Source organism: Nyctereutes procyonoides, unplaced genomic scaffold (genome assembly GCF_905146905.1).
Source record: "Nyctereutes procyonoides isolate TBG_1078 unplaced genomic scaffold, NYPRO_anot_genome, whole genome shotgun sequence".
Classification (NCBI taxonomy): domain Eukaryota; kingdom Metazoa; phylum Chordata; class Mammalia; order Carnivora; family Canidae; genus Nyctereutes; species Nyctereutes procyonoides.
Genome location: NW_026575151.1, coordinates 6,788,669 through 6,809,784, shown reverse-complemented (window position 1 = coordinate 6,809,784; position 21,116 = coordinate 6,788,669). Strand labels below are relative to the sequence as shown.

At 41.4% G+C, this 21,116-nt stretch overlaps 1 protein-coding gene across 2 annotated transcripts in view; it reads left to right on the top strand.

Annotated features, from left to right (window-relative positions):
• ENOPH1 (enolase-phosphatase 1) overlaps positions 1 to 18,156 on the top strand; it is a 42,035-nt gene extending 23,879 nt beyond the window's left edge. For both annotated transcript variants that reach the window (XM_055313069.1, XM_055313070.1), the window contains exons 3-6: positions 5,617 to 5,819; positions 8,397 to 8,529; positions 11,420 to 11,543; positions 17,009 to 18,156. In XM_055313069.1, the coding sequence (XP_055169044.1) occupies positions 5,617 to 5,819; positions 8,397 to 8,529; positions 11,420 to 11,543; positions 17,009 to 17,148 (600 nt within the window). In that variant the 3' untranslated portion in view covers positions 17,149 to 18,156. The remainder of the gene's footprint in view (positions 1 to 5,616; positions 5,820 to 8,396; positions 8,530 to 11,419; positions 11,544 to 17,008) is intronic.
• The last annotated feature ends 2,960 nt before the right edge of the window (positions 18,157 to 21,116 follow it).

Here is a 21,116-nt window from a genome sequence, read left to right as displayed (position 1 = left end):
CAATGATGATAGTGGACATTCCTGTCATATTCCTGATCTTAGGGTAAGGCCTCAGTTTTTCCCCATTGAGAATGATATTTGTTGTGGGCTTTTTGTAGATGCCTTTCATGATATTGAGGTATGTTCCCTCTCTCCTTACACTGAAGAGTTTTAATCAAGAACGAATGCTGTACTTTGTTAAATGCTTTTTCTGCATCTATTGAAGGGATTATATAGTTCTTGTTCTTTCTTTTGTTAATGTAGCATATCACGTTGACTGATTTGTGGATGTTGAACCATCCTTGCAGCCCAGGAATAAACCCACTTGGTTGTGGTGAATAATCCTTTTAATGCACTGTTGGATCCTATTGGCTGGTATTTAAGTGAGAATTTTTGCATCCATGTTCATCAGGGATATTGGTCTGTAATTCTCCTTTTTGGTGGGGGTCTTTGTCTGGTTTGGGGATCAAAGTAATGCTGTCTTCATAGAAAGAGTTTGGAAGTTTTCCTTCCATTTCTGTTTTTTGAAACAACTTCAGGTATTCATTCTTCTTTAAATGTTTGGTAGAGGGATGCTTGCATAGCTTAGCAGTTGAGTGTCTGCCTTCAGCTCAGTGTGTGATCCCAGGTTTGGGGATCAAGTCCCGCATTGGGCTCCCTGTTAGGAGCCTGCTTCTCCCTCTATGTCTCTGCCTCTCTCTCTCTGTGTCTCTCATGAATAAAAAAATAAATGTTGGGATCCCTGGGTGGCTCAGCCGTTTAGCGCCTGCCTTTGGCTCAGGGCACGATCCTGGAGTCCCGGGATCGAGTCCCATGTCAGGCTCCCGGCATGGAGCCTGCTTCTCCCTCCTTCTGTGTCTCTGCCCCTCTCTTTCTCTCTCTCTCTCTATGTCTATCATGAATAAATAAATAAAATCTTAAAAAAAATAAATGGTAGAATTTTGTTGGGAAGCCATCTGACCCTGGATTCTTGTTTGTTGGGAGGTTTCTGATGACTGCTTCAATTTATGGACTGGTTATGGGTCTGTTCAGATCTTCTGTTTCTTCCTGTTTCGGTTTTGGTGGTTTATATGTCTCTAGGAATGTATCCATTTTTTCCAGCTTGCCCAATTTGTTGTCATATAGTTGCTCATAATATGTTCTTATAATTGTTTGTATTTCTTTGATGTTGGTTGTGTTCTCTCCTCTTTCTTTCTTTCTTTCTTTTTTTTTTTTTTAGGATTTTATTTATGTATGTATGTATGTATGCATGTATGTATGTATGTTTTAGGATTTTATTTATTTATTCATGAGGGACACAGAGAGAGAGAGAGACTCGATCCCGGGTCTCCAGAATCACACCCCGGGCCAAAGGCAGCGCCAAACCCACTGGGCCACTGGGGCTGCCCCAATTGTTAGATCTCCTTGTTGGATAGACTGTTTAATTATGATGTAGTATCCTTCCTCATCTCTTATTACTGTCTTTGGTTTATTTATTTATTTTTTTTAAGATATTTTATTTATTTATTCATGAGAGACACAGAGAGAGAGGCAGAGATACAGGCAGAGGGAAAAGCAGGCTCCATGTAGGGAGCCCAATATGGGACTCAATCCCAGGACTCTAGGATCACACCCTGAGCCGAAGGCAGATGCTTTAACCACTGACCCACCCAGCCATCCACAGTCTTTGGTCTAAAATCTAATTTGTTTAAAATCTAAAAGCCACCCCAGCTTTCTTTTGATGTCCATTAGCATGACAAGTGGTTCTCTACCCCCTCACTTTCAATCTGGAGGCATCTTTGGGTCTAAAGTGAGTCTCTTGCAGACAGCATATCAATCTGATACCGTATGTCTTTTGATTGGGGCATTTAGTACATTTACATTTAGAGTGACTATTGAAAGATACGAATTTAGTGCCACTGTATTACTTATTAAAGTCACTGTTTCTGTATATTGTCTCTACTTTTCTGGTGTATGTAACTTTTGGGCTCCCTCTTTGTTTGAAGGATCCCTTTTATTATTATTATTTTTTAAAGATTTTATTTATTTATTCATGAGAGACACACAAGAGAGGCAGAGACACAGGCAGAGGGAGAAGCAGGCTCCAGGCAGGGAACCCAATGTGGGACTCGATCCCAGGACTCCAGGATCACACCCTGGGCTGAAGGCAGGTGCTAAACTACTGAACCCCAAGGGATTCCTGAAGGATCCCTTTTAATATTTCTTGTAAGGCTGTTTGGTGATCATAAATTCTTTTCTTTCTGTTTTTCCTGGAAGCTTTTTATCTCTCCTCCTGTTTTGAAAGACATCATAGCTGCATAAAGTATTCTTGGATGTGTATTTTTTTCATTTAGTACCCTGAATATATCATGCCAGTCCATTCTGGACTTCGAGGTCTCTATGGGTAGGTCTGCTGCCAGTCTAATATTTCTACCCTTTTAGGTTACAGACCTCTTTTTTTTTTTTAATTTTTATTTATTTATGATAGTTACACACACACACACACACAGAGAGAGAGAGAGAGAGAGAGAGGCAGAGACATAGGCAGAGGGAGAAGCAGGCTCCATGCACCGGGAGCCCGATGTGGGATTCGATCCTGGGTCTCCAGGATCGCGCCCTGGGCCAAAGGCAGGCGCCAAACCGCTGCGCCACCCAGGGATCCCGGTTACAGACCTCTTATCCCCAGGCTACTTTCAGGATTTTCTTTGTTTCTGAGATTTGTAACTATTTGCACTATTATATGTTGGAGTATTGACCTATTTTTATTGGTTCTATTGGTGGTTCTCTGTGCTATCTGGACTTGAATGCCTCTTTCCTTCCACAGGTTAGGAATGTTCTCTGCTATATAATTTGCTCCAATATACCTTCTGCTCCCCTCTCTCTTTCCTCTTCCTCTGGGAACCCAGTTATTCTAGTACTGTTTTGCTTTATGGTATCAATTCTCTCTCGAATTCTCCCCTCGTGATTCAGTGGTTATTTATCTATTACTCAGCTTCTTTAATCTCTATCATTTTGTCTTCTATATCACTAATTTGCTCTTCTGCCTTATTTATCCTAGCAATAGAGCCTCCATTTCTTTATTGCATCTCATTAAAGGCCTTTTTGATTTCAACTTGATTGGATTTTAGTTCTTTTATTTCTCCAGAAAGGAATTCTCTAGTGTCTTGTTTACTTTTTTTCAAGCTCAGCTAGTATCTTTATAGTAGTTATTCTGAATTCTAGTTTCAACATCTTACTTATGTCCACACTGGCTAGGTCTCTGGCAATCAGTACTTCCTCTTTTCTCTTTTTTTGAGATGAGTTTTTCTGTCTTGTCATTCTGTCCAGAGAAGAATAGATGAACGACAGAACAAAATACTAAAATGGAAAGGACTCCAGGGAAATACACATTAAACCAATCAGAAGAGACCTGAAACCAAAAAATAAAAAAAAGAGAGCGAGAATATAATCAGACAGTTGAACAGAATAGAGCAACATACTGTATCCTGTGTATTTTGGTCTTTTTGTTAGAAAACTAGATCCCAAAATTGTAACAAAAGAAAAACATATATGTACAAAAAAAAAATAAAATACAATGAACGGATAGACTGTAAAATGAAACTGTAAAAATGAAAATTAAAAGACAAAAATAAAGGAATATAAATTAAATACATTGAAGGAAAAAAAATAAATACATTGAAGGGTTAGAATATAACTGTAAAGATGAAAATTAAAAAAGACTAACAAAATGGGAAAAAAAAAGTCGATATGAAATGACAGGTGAAGAGAACAGATATACTAGATTCTCGGTGTATTTTGGTCTGTTAGAAAAACTGCATCCCAAAATTGTAAAGAAGGAAAAACTTTTATGTATATACAAAAATAAAATTAAATACAGTGAAAAGATAAATGTAACTGTAAAGATGAAAATTAAAAAAGATTTTTTAAAAAGTTGATAAAAATAAGTTGGTTGAAAAAAGAAAGAAGAAAAAAAAATACTGAAAAACTAAAGAATCATGGAGAAAAAAAACATTAATTCTGTATACTATTTTCCCCTAGTGCTGGAGTTTTGCAATTCTATGTGATTGGTAAACTTGGTCTTGGCCAGACATTCTTACTGATCTTCTGGGGGAGGGGCCTGTTGCACTGATTCTCAGGTGTCTTTGCCCCATGTGAAACTGCACTTGACAGGGGGCCAGGCTCTGTAATCTGCTTCAGATTGCTCTACAGTGCCTTTGGTTCCCTGAAGGCTTTCCACCCCACTTTAGAGGATGTGAGTGAAAATGGCGGCCTCCCATTCTCCAGCCCCAGAGCTGAAAGCTTGCACCCCCCACCCCTCAATGCACCCTCTAGGAAAAGGAATCAGTCGCCCCTGTCTGCGTGTTCCCCGTCCACCTTCCTTGCTCACCTCGCCTGTGACTGAGCGTTTCTGTCTCAGGGATGCGCAACCCCCTTTCAGGTGTCCAAACTCTGGCATGCTGCTGTGCCGCTCCTCCCAGAGAAGGAAGGGAAGGGTTTTAAGGTTCTGCCGCTTGCCTGGGCCCTTGCTCTGGGAGCAGTTGCGCCAACCCTGCTGTGGTTTGATGTTTATGGAGACCTGGAGTTGAGGGCCCACTCCTGGGCTCGCTGATTGCAGCTGGCTTCCCTGGTTCAATGCCTGGGAACTCTGATGCCACACTCAGGCACCCTCCCTCCTCTTCTCCCCCCTCCCCAGCCCCCCTGTGATCCCGAGGATCCTGAAGCCACACTGTCCCACCTAGGATTTTGCTCCGCTTGGCACCTGAGCACCTTTCTGGCAGGGACATCCCTCACCTCGACTGCTCTGTCACTTTTCAGTGCCAGCTGCGAGAGTCTTTTCCACCTGCAGTCAATCTTCATATATCGCCTCGTCACTTCTCCACACCTCTTACCTTGCCGAAAGTGGTCTCTTTTCTATGTGTAGAGTTGCAGCTATTCTTTCCTTAGAACTCTGGTTGAGTTTGCAGGTGTTCAGATTTAATAGCTATCTAGTTGAATTCTTGGGACCAGATGAAACTAAGATCTACTCCTCTGCCTCTGCCATCTTTGGCATAAACTGATTTGACATTTTCTTTGTTTCTTCCTCAGTTCATTATAGGACAGAGAAAATGATCAGATTTAATTGAAGTCCTGGTTTGTTGATCCTAGTAAGTGAATCGACACACTGGGTCTTACTATATCATTTTATCATTGTATGCTGTTTCTCTTCTCATGTACAACATGCCTCTCCATTTATTTATTTATTTATTTAAATTTATTTATGATAGTCACACAGAGAAAGATGAGAGGCAGAGACACAGGCAGAGGGAGAGGCAGGCTCCATGCACCGGGAGCCCGACGCGGGACTCGATCCCGGGTCACCAGGATCGCGCCCTGGGCCAAAGGCAGGCGCCAAACCACTGCGCCACCCAGGGATCCCTGCCTCTCCATTTAAATTTCAGCTATAACAATATAGGAAAAGTGAAGTAATTTATTAATTATAAGTCACTTTCTTTTAGGAAGCATTCATATCAGCCCCCCAAAATGTAAGACAGTTTAATTTATAACAGGGTTAGGTGTTAATGATAGTTGGAGAAAGTTGATCGGCTGGGTTTTCAGATCTTAAGTGGTCTTTATAAAAAACAAGTAAGAAACAAATTTCGTGTTGTTTGTGACTTAAAGGCTGAAGAGGATTCCCACCTGGATGGGGCTGTTCCCATCCCTGCCGCATCTGGGAATGGAGCAGATGACCTGCCGCAGATGATCCAGGCTGTGGTGGATAATGTGTGCTGGCAGATGTCTTTGGACCGAAAGACCACAGCACTGAAACAGCTGCAGGGCCACATGTGGAGGGCAGCATTCGCAGCTGGACGCATGAAAGCAGAGTATGTAGCTGCTCAAGTAACTCTAAACATTCCACCAGCCCTGAAACCAAATACATTTTTCCACTGGCTCGCTCTCTCCAGTGTTGTTTGTGTGATTAGTAAAATAGATAAAATCAACATTCTTTTTATTTTAACAGGCAGGTGTTTGTTTTGTTTTTTTTCAAAGCCAGGATAAAGCATTCCATCCAGCTAAGCTCCCCAGAGCAGCATGCCTGGCTTTGTGGGGTGGTTGAGGACTTTTAGCGGTTTAAAACAGCTACTTAGAAAATGGCGACTTCTTTGAGCTTGGTCATATTTGATCTTTTTTTTTTTTTAAAGATTTTATTTATTCATAGAGATGCGGAGAGAGAGAGAGAGAGAGAGAGAGAGAGGGAGAGACACAGGCAGAGGGAGAAGCAGGCTCCATGCAGAGAGCCTGACGTGGGACTCAATCCCACGCCCTGGGCTGCAGGCGGCGCTAAACCGCTGCGCCACCGGGGCTGCCCATATTTGATCTTTAATAGGCAAGTGACAGCACTGTTCAGCTGTTTCTCAGAACTGTCAGATTACCTGCTTTCTACTCTGATGCAGAAGTAAGAATGCTTTGAAATTATTTACGTGTCCTTTTAGGGTTACTTAAAATGTCAGGGGTATCACTCTGTCCTGTGCTGTTACAGCAACTTCCACAGACCCTCTGACTCTTGGTTGTGGTGTTCCTGGGAGCCCTCCTGTTGAAGGAAACTCATGAGTCCTGTATCGCTAAGGAATTTTTTTGTTAAGATTTTATTTTTAAGTGGTCTCTACACCTAACATGGGGGTCAGATTTACAACCCTGAGATTAAGAGTTGTATTCTCTACTGACTGAGCCAGTCAGGTGCCCCGCTAAGAATTTTTTTTTTTAAGATTTTATTTATTTATTCATGAGAAACACACACAGAGAGAGAGAGAGAGAGAGAGAGAGAGAGAGAGGCAGAGGGAGAAGCAGGCTCCATGCAGGGAGCCTGATGTGGGACTCGATCCCAGGTCTCCAGGATCATGCCCTGGGCTGAAGGTGGTGCTAAACCGCTGAGCCACCTAGGCTGCCCGGAAATTCTTTTTTTTTTTTTTTTTTGCCCAGAAATTCTTCATAAGACAGTACCACTAAGTATTTTAAGCCATTGCCTGATGTACACCCTAAGATTCAAGACTACTTCTAGTTGCTGCATTTCGTTTCCTGTCAAATGAGATGCCATTCCTTTATGTACTTTATAAGGGGCTTCCACTTTTTAATATATATACATATATATATATTTTTTAAGATTTTATTTATTTATTAGAGAGAGATTGCGAGGGATGCACATGTACAAGCAGGGGGAGGGGCAAAGGGAGAGGGATAAGCCGGCACCCTGCTGAGTGCAGAGCCTGACTCGCAGGGCTCCATCTCAGGACTGCAGGGCTCCATCTCAGGACTGCGAGATCGTGACCTGAACTTACTGAGCTACCCACACACCCTAGGGGGCTTCCACTTTTTAAAGGCTGCATTAGGATTTCAGGATAGGCCAGTCATCTGGTAATATCTGCTAGTTTACTTTGTAAAACACAAAAGAGTGGAGGTAAGAGAGGATGCTCGGACTAGTCAGTCCTTCCTTCTCTCAGACTTTCCTTAATCACAAAACCAGGGACTTCTAAGCCCTGCATTGGAACAAAAAAATCTGCACAGTTCAACGTGGAAGAATCCTGTCTGTGATTGCAGAAAACGCACAGAGTAACCCACAGGTGTATGTGCTGGTTTCAAACTAGTTGATCTCTTTCCTTCAATTAGTGGAATATATTAAGCTGTTTTAGCCAGTAGGAGACTTTGCTGACATTTTCCAGTTCATCTGTTAAAGATTACTGGTTCCACATTCCAAGCTCCTTGTGCTTCTCTTTTCACCTGTTTTGCGACAATTTCACCACCAAATATGGAAGACCCTGTAGAACTGGGAAGCAGGCCTTAGTGTCAGGAGTCAGAAAAGCTAGACCCTGTTTGCTGGTAAGCTAATGCGAGATGACATAGTGTTCTAATAGATTTGTTATGTCATTTATTTCTGTATTGTAAAATTTTAGGTTTTCTTAGTTCTCAAGAAATGTAGTTCCATTTTCTAGCTAATCAAACATTAATAGCTTTGAACCCTCAAATGGTTTTCTTTTCATTGTCTGTGAGGAAATCTTTTTAAAGGTATTTCCATGCTTTCTGAAGGCACACCAGACATAATTTAACCTCTTATCATGAATTACATGGAAAATTATATAATTGCTACTTTTTTTTTTCTAGTGGGAATTTCAATAACCACTTATTTCATCTCTTATTTGTGATCCACTCTTTACTGTCACGAGTGTCACTGCCTGTCAAAAACTGTTCTCCCCTCCACCTAAATTGTTGCTTCTAATCTGTGGGGATCCTGGAACTCCAATGATGATAAGCTTGTTAGATAGGCAGCAGTTTGCAGTCTCTTGGAGGTGCTTCCCATGGTCACCCTTTGGACACAAATAAAAGAACCCTGTTAGAACTATTTTGACTGGTTCTCACCTGGCTAGATAACGTGTTCCTGCATTTGAACTTGGTGGTCTTTCCTCTAGGTTCTTTGAAGATGTAGTTCCAGCAGTCAGGAAATGGAGAGAGGCTGGAATGAAGGTGTATATCTATTCTTCAGGGAGTGTAGAGGCCCAGAAGCTATTATTTGGGCATTCTACGGAAGGAGATCTTCTTGAGGTAGGTCACCTGATTACTTTGTTTTTCTGACACTGTCAAAGCATGAAATAACGAATCTTAAAGAGATATCCTACAGTTATAAGCCAAATCAACATTCAGTTCATTGCGTTTATGTATGCTAAGGAGGTGGTAAAGAGAAATAAATAAACTAGGGAATACATTGAAGGAGAAGGGTAAAATGTTTAGTCTTGGCATTGGCGGTTCTTAAGCCGTTGTGAATAATGATCACCTGGGGAGTGTATTAAAAGTATAGCTCCCTGGGTCTTGCTTCCTAGCAAAACTGCATTGGCAGGTATGGGAATGGCAGGAGGAGGGTCAGGGTCAGGAATATATATGTGTGTGTGTATATGTAAATGTAATATATGTACATATAGATATATGTAATACAGCTAATAAGATATGAACTGGCTCATAAATCAGCTGTCTTGCCAGCATTAGAAAATTGTCAACTCAGATGAACTAGTGGCCCACTTCTTTTGTTGTTTAAAGTAGCAGGTTAGCAGTACAGTAGTGGCACATACTCCATTCAAACATGCACACATAAGCTTCTTTAACGAAGCTGAGTACAGGGTAGATTCATTTGTTTCTGAGATTTTGGAGAGAGAACAAATTTTATTTTAGCGGAAACCTCATTCTTCTACAAGAGCACTGGGGGCGGTTATTAAATGGTGATACGTTAAGGCCACCTGTTAATCTTATAGATGAAAAAATTCCTGCTAGTTCCTCTGTCCCACCATCGTGGCGCCCTCTGGAGGACAGGGCAGGCACTGCAAAAAGGGAAGGCATTTAGAACATGAAGAAATGCCAACCAAATACAGGCAGAACTAAGTGATATACAGTAGGTCACTCAGTCAGCTATCTTTTAAATAAATATTTATTGAACTTCTGCCATGTACAGAGAACACTTTGGCTTTGGAGATTGTCATATTCTCATTTTAGTATTTTCCTATGTTTTATCTTAGCTTAAATCAAATTTTATTTTATTTTATTTATTTATTATTTATTTATTTATTTATTTATATTAAATATAAAATATTTATATATTTTATTTATTTATGATAGTCACACAGAGAGAGAGAGAGGCAGAGACACAGGCAGAGGGAGAAGCAGGCTCCATGCACCGGAAGCCTGACGTGGGATTTGATCCCGGATCCCCAGGATCGCGCCCTGGGCCAAAGGCAGGCGCTAAACCACTGCGCCACCCAGGGATCCCTTAAATCAAATTTTAAATCAGGAATAAAACCCTTTAACTATTGGTGTACAAATATTTGTATCTCCTCTGAATACAGATGTAAACTACTTTTTTGTTCTCTCTAATGGAACAGACAATAAGGTGATAGATAATATACAATAATAACTACTGAATTCAATGATAAAAATGTACTAAGTGAGGCAGACTTGAGAAAGAATATATAAAACCAATCTTAACTTTTTAAAAGTTAAATCTATAATATTAATGTTATCATAATTTGTTTTTGAGTTATCTTTAGGCTTGTTTTTGGTTTGTGAAAGTTCTGAAAATATTCAAAAGATCACATTGTAATAGCTGATTCTAAAAATGGACTTATTTTAATTAATGTTGAATAAATAAGCAAGTTACATATTTGATCCTAGTTATTTCTAAAACAGCTGGGATATTGAGTAGAATTTCAAAATGTTTTCATTAAAAAATGAAAGTTTCAAAAAAACAAAAAATAAAAATTTAAAAAATGAAAGTTTCAGGGGCTAGGGAACAGGGTAACTGGGCAATGGACATTAAGGAGGACACTAGATGTAATGAGCACTGGGAATTATGTAAGACTAATGAATCACTGGCCTCTACCTCTGAAACCAATTATACATTATATGTTAATTAATTGAATTTAAATAAAATACTTTTATTTTTTTAAGATTTTTTATTTTTAAAGATTTTATTTATTTATACATGATAGACACAGACAGAGAGGCAGAGACACAAGCAGAGAGAGAAGCAGGCTCCATGCAGGGAGCCTGATGTGGGACTTGATCCTGGGAATGCAGGATCGATCACTCTCTGGGTCAAAGGCAAGCACTTAACTGCTGAGCCACCCAGACATCTCTTTTTTTAAGATTTTATTTATTTATTCATGAGAGACACAGAGAGAGAGGCAGAGACATAGGCAGTGGGAGAAGCAGGCTCCATGCAGGGAGCCCGATGTGAGGCTCGATCCTTGGACTCCAGGATCATGCCCTGGGCCGAAGGCAGGCACTAAACTGCTGAGCCACCCAGGGATCCTAAAATTTTTTTTTTTTTAATGAAAGTTTCGGGGCAGCCCAGTTGGCTCAGGACCTGTCTTTAGGAGTGAAACCCAGTCCAATAAGTAGTTGAATGCAAATAGGGTTTTAAGGATAAAAAGCAGGATATGTATATTTTAAAAGATTTCGTTTTTTTTTTTAAAGATTTTTAAATTTATTTATTCATGAGAGACCCACAGAGAGAGAGAGAGAGAGAGACAGAGACACAGGCAGAGGGAGAAGCAGGCCCCATGCAGGGAGCCTGATGTGGGACTCGATCCTGGGACTCCAGAATCACATCCTGGGCTGAAGGCAGGCACTAAAACCCCTGAGCCACCCGGGCTGCCCTAAAAGATTTTGAATATAAAATTAATGCTAATCACAGAAAAAACGAAGTAAACTGTAACATGATTTTATATACATTGAATTGGTAGTTTTCTTCCAAATGTTTATTTCTATAAAATCATTATTTTCTGTAGCTTGCATAGTTATCTATTAAGTACACTTTCATGGATTATTTATCGAGGGGATGAAATCACTATGATTGTCAAGTATTTTCAGAGCAAATGGAGGAGAGGCAAAGAGGTTGGGTGGCAAGGGTATTTATAACAACAGTCTTTTCTTTCCCTGTGTGCAGCTTGTTGATGGTCACTTTGATACCAAGATTGGACACAAAGTGGAGAGTGAGAGTTACCGAAAGATTGCAAACAGCATTGGGTGCTCAACCAACAACATCTTGTTTCTGACAGACGTTACTCTAGGTGAGTAATTTGACTTCCTATATTGGATACTCCAGGGTAGGTAGGTGGATACTTCTGGGACTGCAGACACATGACCTCTGTAAAGAAAGTTTGTGTGGACCTTTGAAAAATGAAACAGGTTTATAAAAAGAAGCCATGAGTCAGCTGATTCATGTTTCTCTCCTTTTACCTATCGTGGGGGGTTGTGCGTGGGCGAGTGGCCCTGGAAAGACTAGATCTTCTCACTGTAACTCTTATCTGTGCTTTCCTACCCATCCTTCTGTACACACACACACACACACACACACACGGATGAAATTATAAAATAACAAAGGACAGTTTAAGGGGTGTCACTGTGGGAAGGAGCATGTAGGCAACAAAGGAGGGTAGGTGCATGGTTGGCTAGGGACATAAAGTTATAGTGGACCAATCGTATGTATTTAACAGTGAGATGAGCTAAAACACAAAAGAAACAAAAAACTGTAGGGGAGGAGAACTCTAAATGATCAGAGTACTTTTGCCTCATTTTTCCAGTTGCTGAGCACTGCTGCACAGTGAGTGGGAGCCTCTTCTCCACCTTCCCTCAGGTGATCTCAGTCCCTGGGCACCACTCATGCTCTGAACCTCTTGCCTTGTCATGCAGGGTATACCTATTTAAAGACAGACATCTTTTTTTTTTTTTTTTACCTAGAATGTCTGTCTTTATTACATATGGTACATTAGCAGATGCATTATTAAAGATTGAACGCACATAACAGCACATACTGTACTGTATTGGTAATTTAAGTGATTTCAAGAATACTTTTGACCAAATGTAAAACTCACAGTCCAGCTCCTACATAAGAATGTTGACCCTCTAGAGAATGACAGCAGGAAACTATCGCGAATGAGGAAAGAAGCAGCAGCAGATGAAGAGGTGGTGGGTGCTGGTGGAAAGTTGGGCTCTGGTTTTTCTCTGACAGCCTCTACTTGGGAAGGCTTTCCCACACACCTACCTGGCTCTGGCTTTGGGTAGCATGCTCATTGTCCTTAGAATTTGTGCATCTCCCAGGGGCGCCTACTTTTGGTGTGTTTATAATTGCATCTGTATTTGAGGGCAGTTCTTTATATTACTGTTTCTTCTGCTCACCTTCTTCATCTTCTGCATACCCCAGAGCAGGACTTTGTGTATCGTGCTGCTGCCCTGACTTACTATGTCTGGGCTGGTAGACTGGGGAAGGGCATTAGGGAAAGAGGTCGAGGGCTGGATGTTCTCTTGCCTGGTTGGCTCCACGTGACTCCTGGGCCCCTTGGAGCCTGTAGGCCATATCCCTCTCTCTGGTCCTTCCTATCTTGTCAGGGAACTAGAGTCACCCCCAACCACTGGGACTTTCAGAGATAGGGCCCAAAGGCATATCCAAGCTGCTGACAAAGATATCTTACCAGAAGTAATGTGTATGAATTGTATTCTTTCTCTGCTGCTGATCTTTGGGCTCTTGGTCTGTTAGGTTAGGCAAGAGTTACAGGTATATAAGCAAATACTGATTTGTTAAATTGTTTTAAAAAAAACTTAACCGGCACAGATCATATAATGCCTTCAAAAAGTTATAATAATGTTTTCTAGGGAAAGAAAGACTTAATTTTACCTGACATACAGTAGATATCCAGTAATTGTTAACGCCTTTGTTAAATTTCAGGCCATGGTGAATCTAGACTGAAATTTCTGATCCAGGTAGATGGTGCCAAATCACAGCCATTTGTTATCTTGAGTTTTGAAAACTCAGCAGATTGCATGTCTTACATGTCCTGGCTTGGGTCAGCTTCAAAGTCCAAGGGTTTCTACAAACTGTGGTCTTGGTTTTCTACATTCCAGAAAGCTTTATACATTTGCTTTCTGACTGCACCGAAGGAGAGGAATAGATAGACAGTTGCACGGGCACACTACTTCAAGGTAGCCAGGCCACAGAAGTTCCTGTGAGGAAGGATAATTTGAAGACCTTTCACTTAGTTTTGTTCCTTATGGAAAGGAGATAGACCTCGCTCTGCTGAGATTAGCTGCTTTAATTTTAATCTGTGAATTACTTTTGTGTCATCATTCATATGAGAGGGGCTGTTGGAGATGCAAATCCGTGGTTTGCCCTTTCTGTGATTTCCTAGCACTTTGGATGATAAATTTCTGCAGGCTTAGAGTCACAGAACTGTTTTGGCTGAGCTCCCACGTACTTAGCCTGTCCCGAGTGTTCTGGGATCAAATGTGTTGTGATGCCCAGATCTTTGCACCGTTCCTCACTTTTTGGTTACTTTTAATAATTACAGTCCCTGTTCTAGTAAGATCACCGACAGGTTCTTCATATTGTTGTCTTTAACCACACTTTCTTTTTCTAGTAACACAGCACATCTATAATTTTATGTCTTCCTCTTTTCACTTGAGCCACTTCCTTGGGCTCTAGTCCCAGAAACTATTCTTAACTTTTGTGAATAGAGATAATCCCCAGATGGGCCTCAAAACAAACTTGGCTTTTTCCAAGGTCTCTGCATGGAGGTATGTCTTGCGCCTCGTCTTCTGCCAGCTGCACACCCATCTAGGCGGCAGGGCCAGAACTGGGCTCATGGGTAGCTAGGCTGGGGCCAGGCGGCTGGCTGCGTGCCACGTTCTTCCCTATTATTTCTGATCCTGAGTTTTTGATACCACATGCCCAGACTGCTTTGCCAAGGCAGGATGGAAGACTAAGTTGAGATCCCAAATAACATCCAAGTATGAAGAGAGACCTGAAAGACTTCGTGCTCTTGGAGGAAAGGAAGGAGGTCCAGGATTTTAAGTCAATATTATGCCAACAGGGCAAATAGATGCTTAGAGGCAACACTTGCCTGCTGGCTATCTGGGGTTGAATGTGGCACAGCCACTAGGCAGTGTCCAGTCCATGTGGATTGTGATGGCTCAACTCGGTTGGGATCCAAGGTTGCTAGTTAGGAGGAAAGCTGTGCTTGAGGCAGTCAGGCTGGGAGCTAGGGATGAATGGAAGGTGCCTGCAGAGTTTGCCTGGAGGAAGGGGTTTCCACAGGAATGGGATTGTTTGGTCTGGGAAGGTGACAGCTCTTTCACAGGAAGAGCAGAAGCTACATACACACTTGGGTGGTGGAAAAGACTGCTGCCCCTTTAACTCCCTCTGGGAACTCACTTCTCTCAGCACTGCTGCTCTTTAACCCATTCGGATGCTGTGACTATTTTCCAAAGGTTAGGAAGCCACGGAGGATTATTACACCAAGTCTAAACTCCATAGAAAGTGTTTCGAGTCTTTGCAGTTTTGCTCTGTTCACATATGCCCCCTTGACCCATGTCCTGTCTCCCACACTCACTCGCTCGATTCTTCCAATATTTACACATGTATTTTGTGTCTGCCCAGAATGCCTCCTCTCTTGCCACTTTTTTTTCCCTTGAAACTTCTAGTCAAGACTTACCTTCTGTGCTGAGAAGTCATGTGTCAAATTGCAGATCCTAATTCAGTAGTTCCATGTTGGAGAGTTGAGATTCTGCATTTTTTAAAATAAGATTTTATTTATTCGGGAGTGGTGGTGGTGGAGAGAGAGAGAGAATCTCAAGCAGACTCCCGAGTGCAGAATATGATGTGAGGTACAGTCCCACAACCCTGAGATCGTGACCCGAGCTGAAATCAAGGGTCAAATACTTAACCTACTGAACCACTCAGGTACCCCAGAGGTTCTGCATTTCCGACAAGCTTGTAGGTGATTCCCCTGCTACAGGTCCATAGGTCATATTTGGAATAGTATTGTTCTAGAGCAGGAGTTGGCAAGCTTGTTCTCTAAAGGGCCAGATAGTGTATTTTAGGCTTTGCAGGCCCTCCAGTCTCTGTAACTCTAACTCTGTCCTGGCAGTGGAGAAGCAGCCACAGACAATATACAAATGAATGGGCATGGCTGTGTTCTAATAAAACTTTATTTACAAAAGCACATAGCAGGTCATAATTTGCTCACCCTTGTTCTAGAGCACAGACATTAAGTCAGGTTGACACTTTAAAACTTTGGCTCAACCACTCACTAGCTCTCTTACCTTCCATTTCTATAGAATGGGGATAGTAATACTAACTACCTCAAGGTTGTTGTGAAGATCTAAATGAGAATGAATGCTCCACGAAGGCAGGAACTTTGTTTGTTTTATATGTCTATTCCTAGAATAAGTAATACCTGGCACGTAGTAGATGCTACAGTAATATAAGGTATTAGCTGTTATTTTTCACATGGAAGCAGAATGAGGAGAAGACTGTAACCCAAGGCATATTAGAGATACCCCTGCTATCCCTAGCTTCCCTAGTTTAATTTTACTAGTCTTATTTTTCCTTTACCCACTATGCAGTTACTGATCTTTTTTTTTTTTTTTTTAAGATTTTACTTATTTATTCATGAGCGACACAGAGGAAAGAGAGAGAGAGAGAGAGAGAGAGGCAGAGAGACAGGCAGAGGGAGAAGCAGGCTCCATGCAGGGAGCCTCATGTGGGACTCCATCCCGGGTCTCCAGGATCACACCCTGGGCTGCAGGTGGTGCTAAACTGCTGTGCCCCTGGGGCTGCCCTGCAGTCACTGATCTTAAGGCTCTCAAAGTCTAATGAGAAGAGAGACAACAGGTAATAATGTGTCAATTCATATATTTGTGACAGAGCTAAATACAAAGTGTTAAAGGAGCACATAGGATGCTGTAATACACATGGCAGTAGTTCTGGAAGATATTTGAGCTGAATTTTGAAGAGTAGGGATTTGCCAGGCAAAAAAGATGGACACTCTCGCCAGGGGAGTATGACGTATTTGGGCTCCTGATGTGACAGCAGGAATTTTGGCCTGGTTCAATCATGGGCTTCCATTTGTCCCATCTCTCCCTAACTGATATCATTACTGACAGCCTGACTTTTTAGGAAACACTCAGTTTTCTGTGGGATTGATAGGAAAGAATGGAGGAGGGTTGTGGACAGAACTGACTCTTCTGCATTCATAAGTACTAAATAAATGCTCAGAAGTCTTAGATATGCTATACACTAGGACAGGGAAGTCCAGACCATTCTGGTCTGTCAGGTACAGTTAATGTATTTGAAAAAAAATTTTATTATGGGGGCACCTGGGTGGCTCAGTGGTTGAGCATCTGCCTTTGACTCAGGTCATGATCTCGGGATCCTGTGATTGAGTCCCACATCAGTCTCCCTGCAGGGAGCCTGCTTCTCTCTCTGCCTATGTTCTGCCTCTCTCTCTCTCTCTCCTCTGTGTCTCATGAATAAATAAATAAAATCTTAAAAAAATTTTTTCATAATGGAAGAATTATGCTTCCATTAAGAGAAATGTGGTCAGACCCCCCCCCCCCCAACATGCCCATCTTCTAGCTTCAGCAATGATCCAGTTGGGGCTAAATGGGTTTCCTACTTACCCACATCCCCTGGATTACTTTGAAGCAAATCTCAGACATCACATTTTGATGTATCTGACACATACTTTGATTTTCGTAGAGGCCAGTGCTGCCGAGGAAGCAGACGTGCATGTCGCTGTGGTGGTGAGACCTGGCAATGCAGGGCTGACAGATGATGAGAAGACTTACTACAGCCTCATCACATCCTTCAGCGAGCTGTACCTGCCCTCCTCAAGCTAGAGCAGGCGCCGGAAGGAAGACCAGCCTATCCTCGCAGAGTTCTCTCTATAGTCTAGTTTTATTCTAATGGTGAAAATAACTTACTTTAAAAAAAAAAATATATATATATATATATATACACACACACACATAGGTATGCAAGTGTATATATGGGTGTGTTTCAGTTGCCTTTCACAGGCACACAAGTGAAAAAAAAAATCTCTGTTCAGTGAAAAGGAAACTTATTTAAAGATACTTTCTACATAGAAATTGATTGAAACCATGACTCTAATCCTTACTGAGGGCAAAACATAGCTGATAGAAGAATTACTTCAATTCACGTCACATGTGTTAGGTTTATCAAGTTGTGTACCAAAATGGAAAGGTAGGTTTGAGAAGTTACTCAGAAGCCTTGTTATTTTAAAAACTGGAAGTATATCACAGACTTATTCCTAATAATTCATTCTCCTTTTAAATTATGAGTTAGAAGATTGTGACAGCTGAATTTCAAAATATTAGCCTCCCGGTGTACAATAGACAAAGCTATTTGTTTCTGTTCCAAAAGAGAGCAAAATTGGGAAAAGAAATTCATTTGAGTCTTGATGAAGCAAGTATCTATTACTAAAGAAACTTGCTAATAATCATCATGGCACCCCTAGCAAGTGGTGGTTGCCTTACCAATGAAAATGGTGCATTGATATAACAACTAAAATAGGAATGTGATTCTTAATGTTTAATGGAATAGTCCTAATCCTGCCAGTTGTTACCCTTATAGATTTTATAGTTGCCTTTCTAACTACTTTTTAGCACAGTTTGAGAATATATGTTACTATTTACTATTGAAAAACAAAAGATTTACTGAAATCCTTCCATAAGATCCTTCTAGAAGAGCCCTAATAATGTAATATTTTCCTCTGAAATGGATGCAAAGAGTGTAAATTTTATAACAGCATTATTTATCCTGGTTCAATCCTAATGGAATGTTATGTCAGTTTTACATTGTGCTTAATAAAAACTTTTTCTTCCTCACTCAGTTTTACATAGGTTCCTGAACCATACCACCTATTGCCATTAGCAAAAGACAAACTGAAGAGAGATTGAGAAAATAAGAACTTTATTTAGTTTTGCCTTAATCTTGTGTGAGTGAGTGTGTGTGTGTTTTAATACAATGCCAGTAGAAAATCATTGACATAGAGTTATATATGCATATATGACCTCAGTGGTTATTAGTTCACTTGGATAGGAAGCATTCATGTTATGAGTGGGATTTCTTAGATTTTTGAGAATCTTACATTTGAGATATATAATATAGTGTTTGAAGGAGGCAAGTGTTCTCTTAATCAAGAAAAGCTGTAATGAACCTTGAAGGAATAATTTTGGGGATGCTTTGAGTATGAAGAAGTATTGCAGATTAGAGAGGACAGAGAATATAGAAGAGTTTATGTTGATAATTTTTATCTTTAGTAAGTAAAAAGTGAGGATTATGAAAATATAGAAGGATAGTAATAGTAAAAAGGAAATGAGTTAAGTAAATCTTAGAAACGGTAGTAATTTATAAATCATAAAGCTATAAATGGCAATAAAGGAATGAATTTCCTATAGTTTTCTTTGAAAAAACTCATGGGAAGATGATAGAAGAGGTGTCGTTCTTTTTTTTAAAAGATTTATTTATTCAGGGGGATCCCTGGGTGGCTCAGTGGTTTAGTGCCTGCCCTTGGCCCGGGGTGTGATCCTGGAGTCCCGGGATCAAGTGCCATATCGGGCTGTCTGCACGGAGCCTGCTTCTCTCTCTGCCTGTGTCTCTGCCTCTCTCTTTCAGTGTCTCTCATGAATAAATAAAAAAATCTTTAAAAAAAAAGATTTATTTATTCATGAGAGACACAGAGAGAGAGAGAGAGGCAGAGACACAGGCAGAGGGAGAAGCAGATTCCCCACAGGGAGCCCCATGCAGGACTTGATCCTGGACCCCGGGATCACTCCCTGAGCCTAAGGCAGATGTTCAACCCACCACTGAGCCACCCAGGCATCCCAGAAGAGGTGTCTCTTGATGCCAGTAAAGGAATAATTGGAAAAATAAGGAAGCAATGAGAGAAAATTATGCAGCAGAGTCTAGATTAAAAGGAATTAGGGGTGCCTGGGTGGCTCAGTCAATTAAGTGTCCGACTCTTGATTTCCATTCAGATCATGATCTCACTCAAGGTTATGAGTCTCATGGTGGGCTCTGTGCTGGGCATGGAGCCTACTTAAAAAAAAAAAGAAAAGAAAGAAAAATTAAAGGAAAAGGAGGGTATTCAGTGTGTAGCCAACAGAGAATTGAGATGAAGTGCTGTAGACTGTTTGGGCTGCTCTGACTAAATCCCAGAGACCTGGGTGGCTTATAAACAACAAAATTTTATGTCTCACAGTTCTGGAGGCTGGGAAGTCTGAGGTCATGGTGCTGGCAAATTCACTGTCTGGTGAGAGCCCATTTCCTTACAGACCAAAGTCTGCTTTCTGTAACCTTACATGGTGGAAGGAATGAAGGAGCATTCTTAGGCTACTTTTATAAGGGCACTAATCCAGGGCAGCCCTGGTGGCTAAGGTGGCTCAGCGGTTTAGTGCCACCTTTAGCCTGGGGCATGATCCTGGAGATCCTGGATCAAGTCCCATGTTGGGCTCCCTGCATGGAGCCTGCTTCTCCCTCTGCCTGTCTCTGCCTCCCTCTCTCTGTGTCTCTCATGAATAAATAAATAAAATCTTAAAAAAGGGGGGGGGCACTAATCTAGGATGCTTGACTGGCTCAGTTGGTAGGGCGTGTGACTTTTTATCTTGGGGTCATGAGCTCGAGCTTCATGTTGGGCATAGAGATCACTTAAAAAAGAAAAAAATATATATAAGGGCACTGATCCCATTTATGAGGGCTCCACCAAAGGCCCCATCTCCAAATACCATCACCTTGGGGGTTAGGTTTCAACATAAGGGGGACACAGAAATTCCAGTCTACAGCAAGAGGCATTTCCTGTCCTTGATGAAAGGGTAACAGGAAAACGTATTTATTTATTGAGAGAAGGTGGGGATGGGGCAGAGGGAGAGAGAGAATCTCACGAAGACTCCCCCTGAATGTAGAACCTAGTGTGGGTCTTCATCTCACAATCCTGAGATGACCTGAGCCGAAATCAAGAGGCAGACACCTAACCAACTGAGCCACCCACAGGCACCCCAAAACTAAGTAATTGAGAATAGATTCAGGAATAAAGAGGATGTTCCAATATCAGATTTAATTTGCCAGGGATTCCTGGGTGGCTCAGTGGTTGAGTCTGCTTTTGGCTCCGGTCATGATCCCGGGGTCCCAGGATTGAGTCCCACATCGGGCTCCAGCAGGAAGCCTGCTTCTCCCTCTGCTTGTGTCTCTGCCTCTCTCTCTGTGTCTCTCATGAATATCTGCTGAAGCGAGCACTGTGTCTCTCATGAATAAATAAATCTTTAAAAAAAAAGATTTAGTTTGTCAAAGTGGGATGTGAAAGGAAGGGAAAAAGATGAGTGGAATATTTCCTAGACCCTAAACTCATTCACAAATGTTATGGAAAAGGATCTTAGGGAGAACTTGAGGTATAAAGTAGATTGGTCATGAGGAAGGACGGGGAGGGACAGAGGGAGAGGGAGAAGAAGACTCCCCGCTGAGCTGGGAGCCCAACTCAGGACTCAAAGATTTTGACTTGGGCCAAAGGCAGACACTTACCTGCTTAATCTGAGACACCCAGGTGCCCTAAATATTTTATTTTTAAGTAATTTCTGCAGTTGCCATGGGACTCAAACTCACAACCCCAAGATCAAGAGTTGCGAGCGCTACTGATCGAACCAAACAAGTGTCTCGAAAATCCAAATTGATTTCTTAGAAGAGAAACCTCAAAGGGACTTCTCTAATCTTATCAGCATTTCTGGAGTAGCAGGGCTTCCTGTTAGGCCTTCTGGAAGACTAGCCTTAGTTGCTAACCCTAATTGGTGTCCAA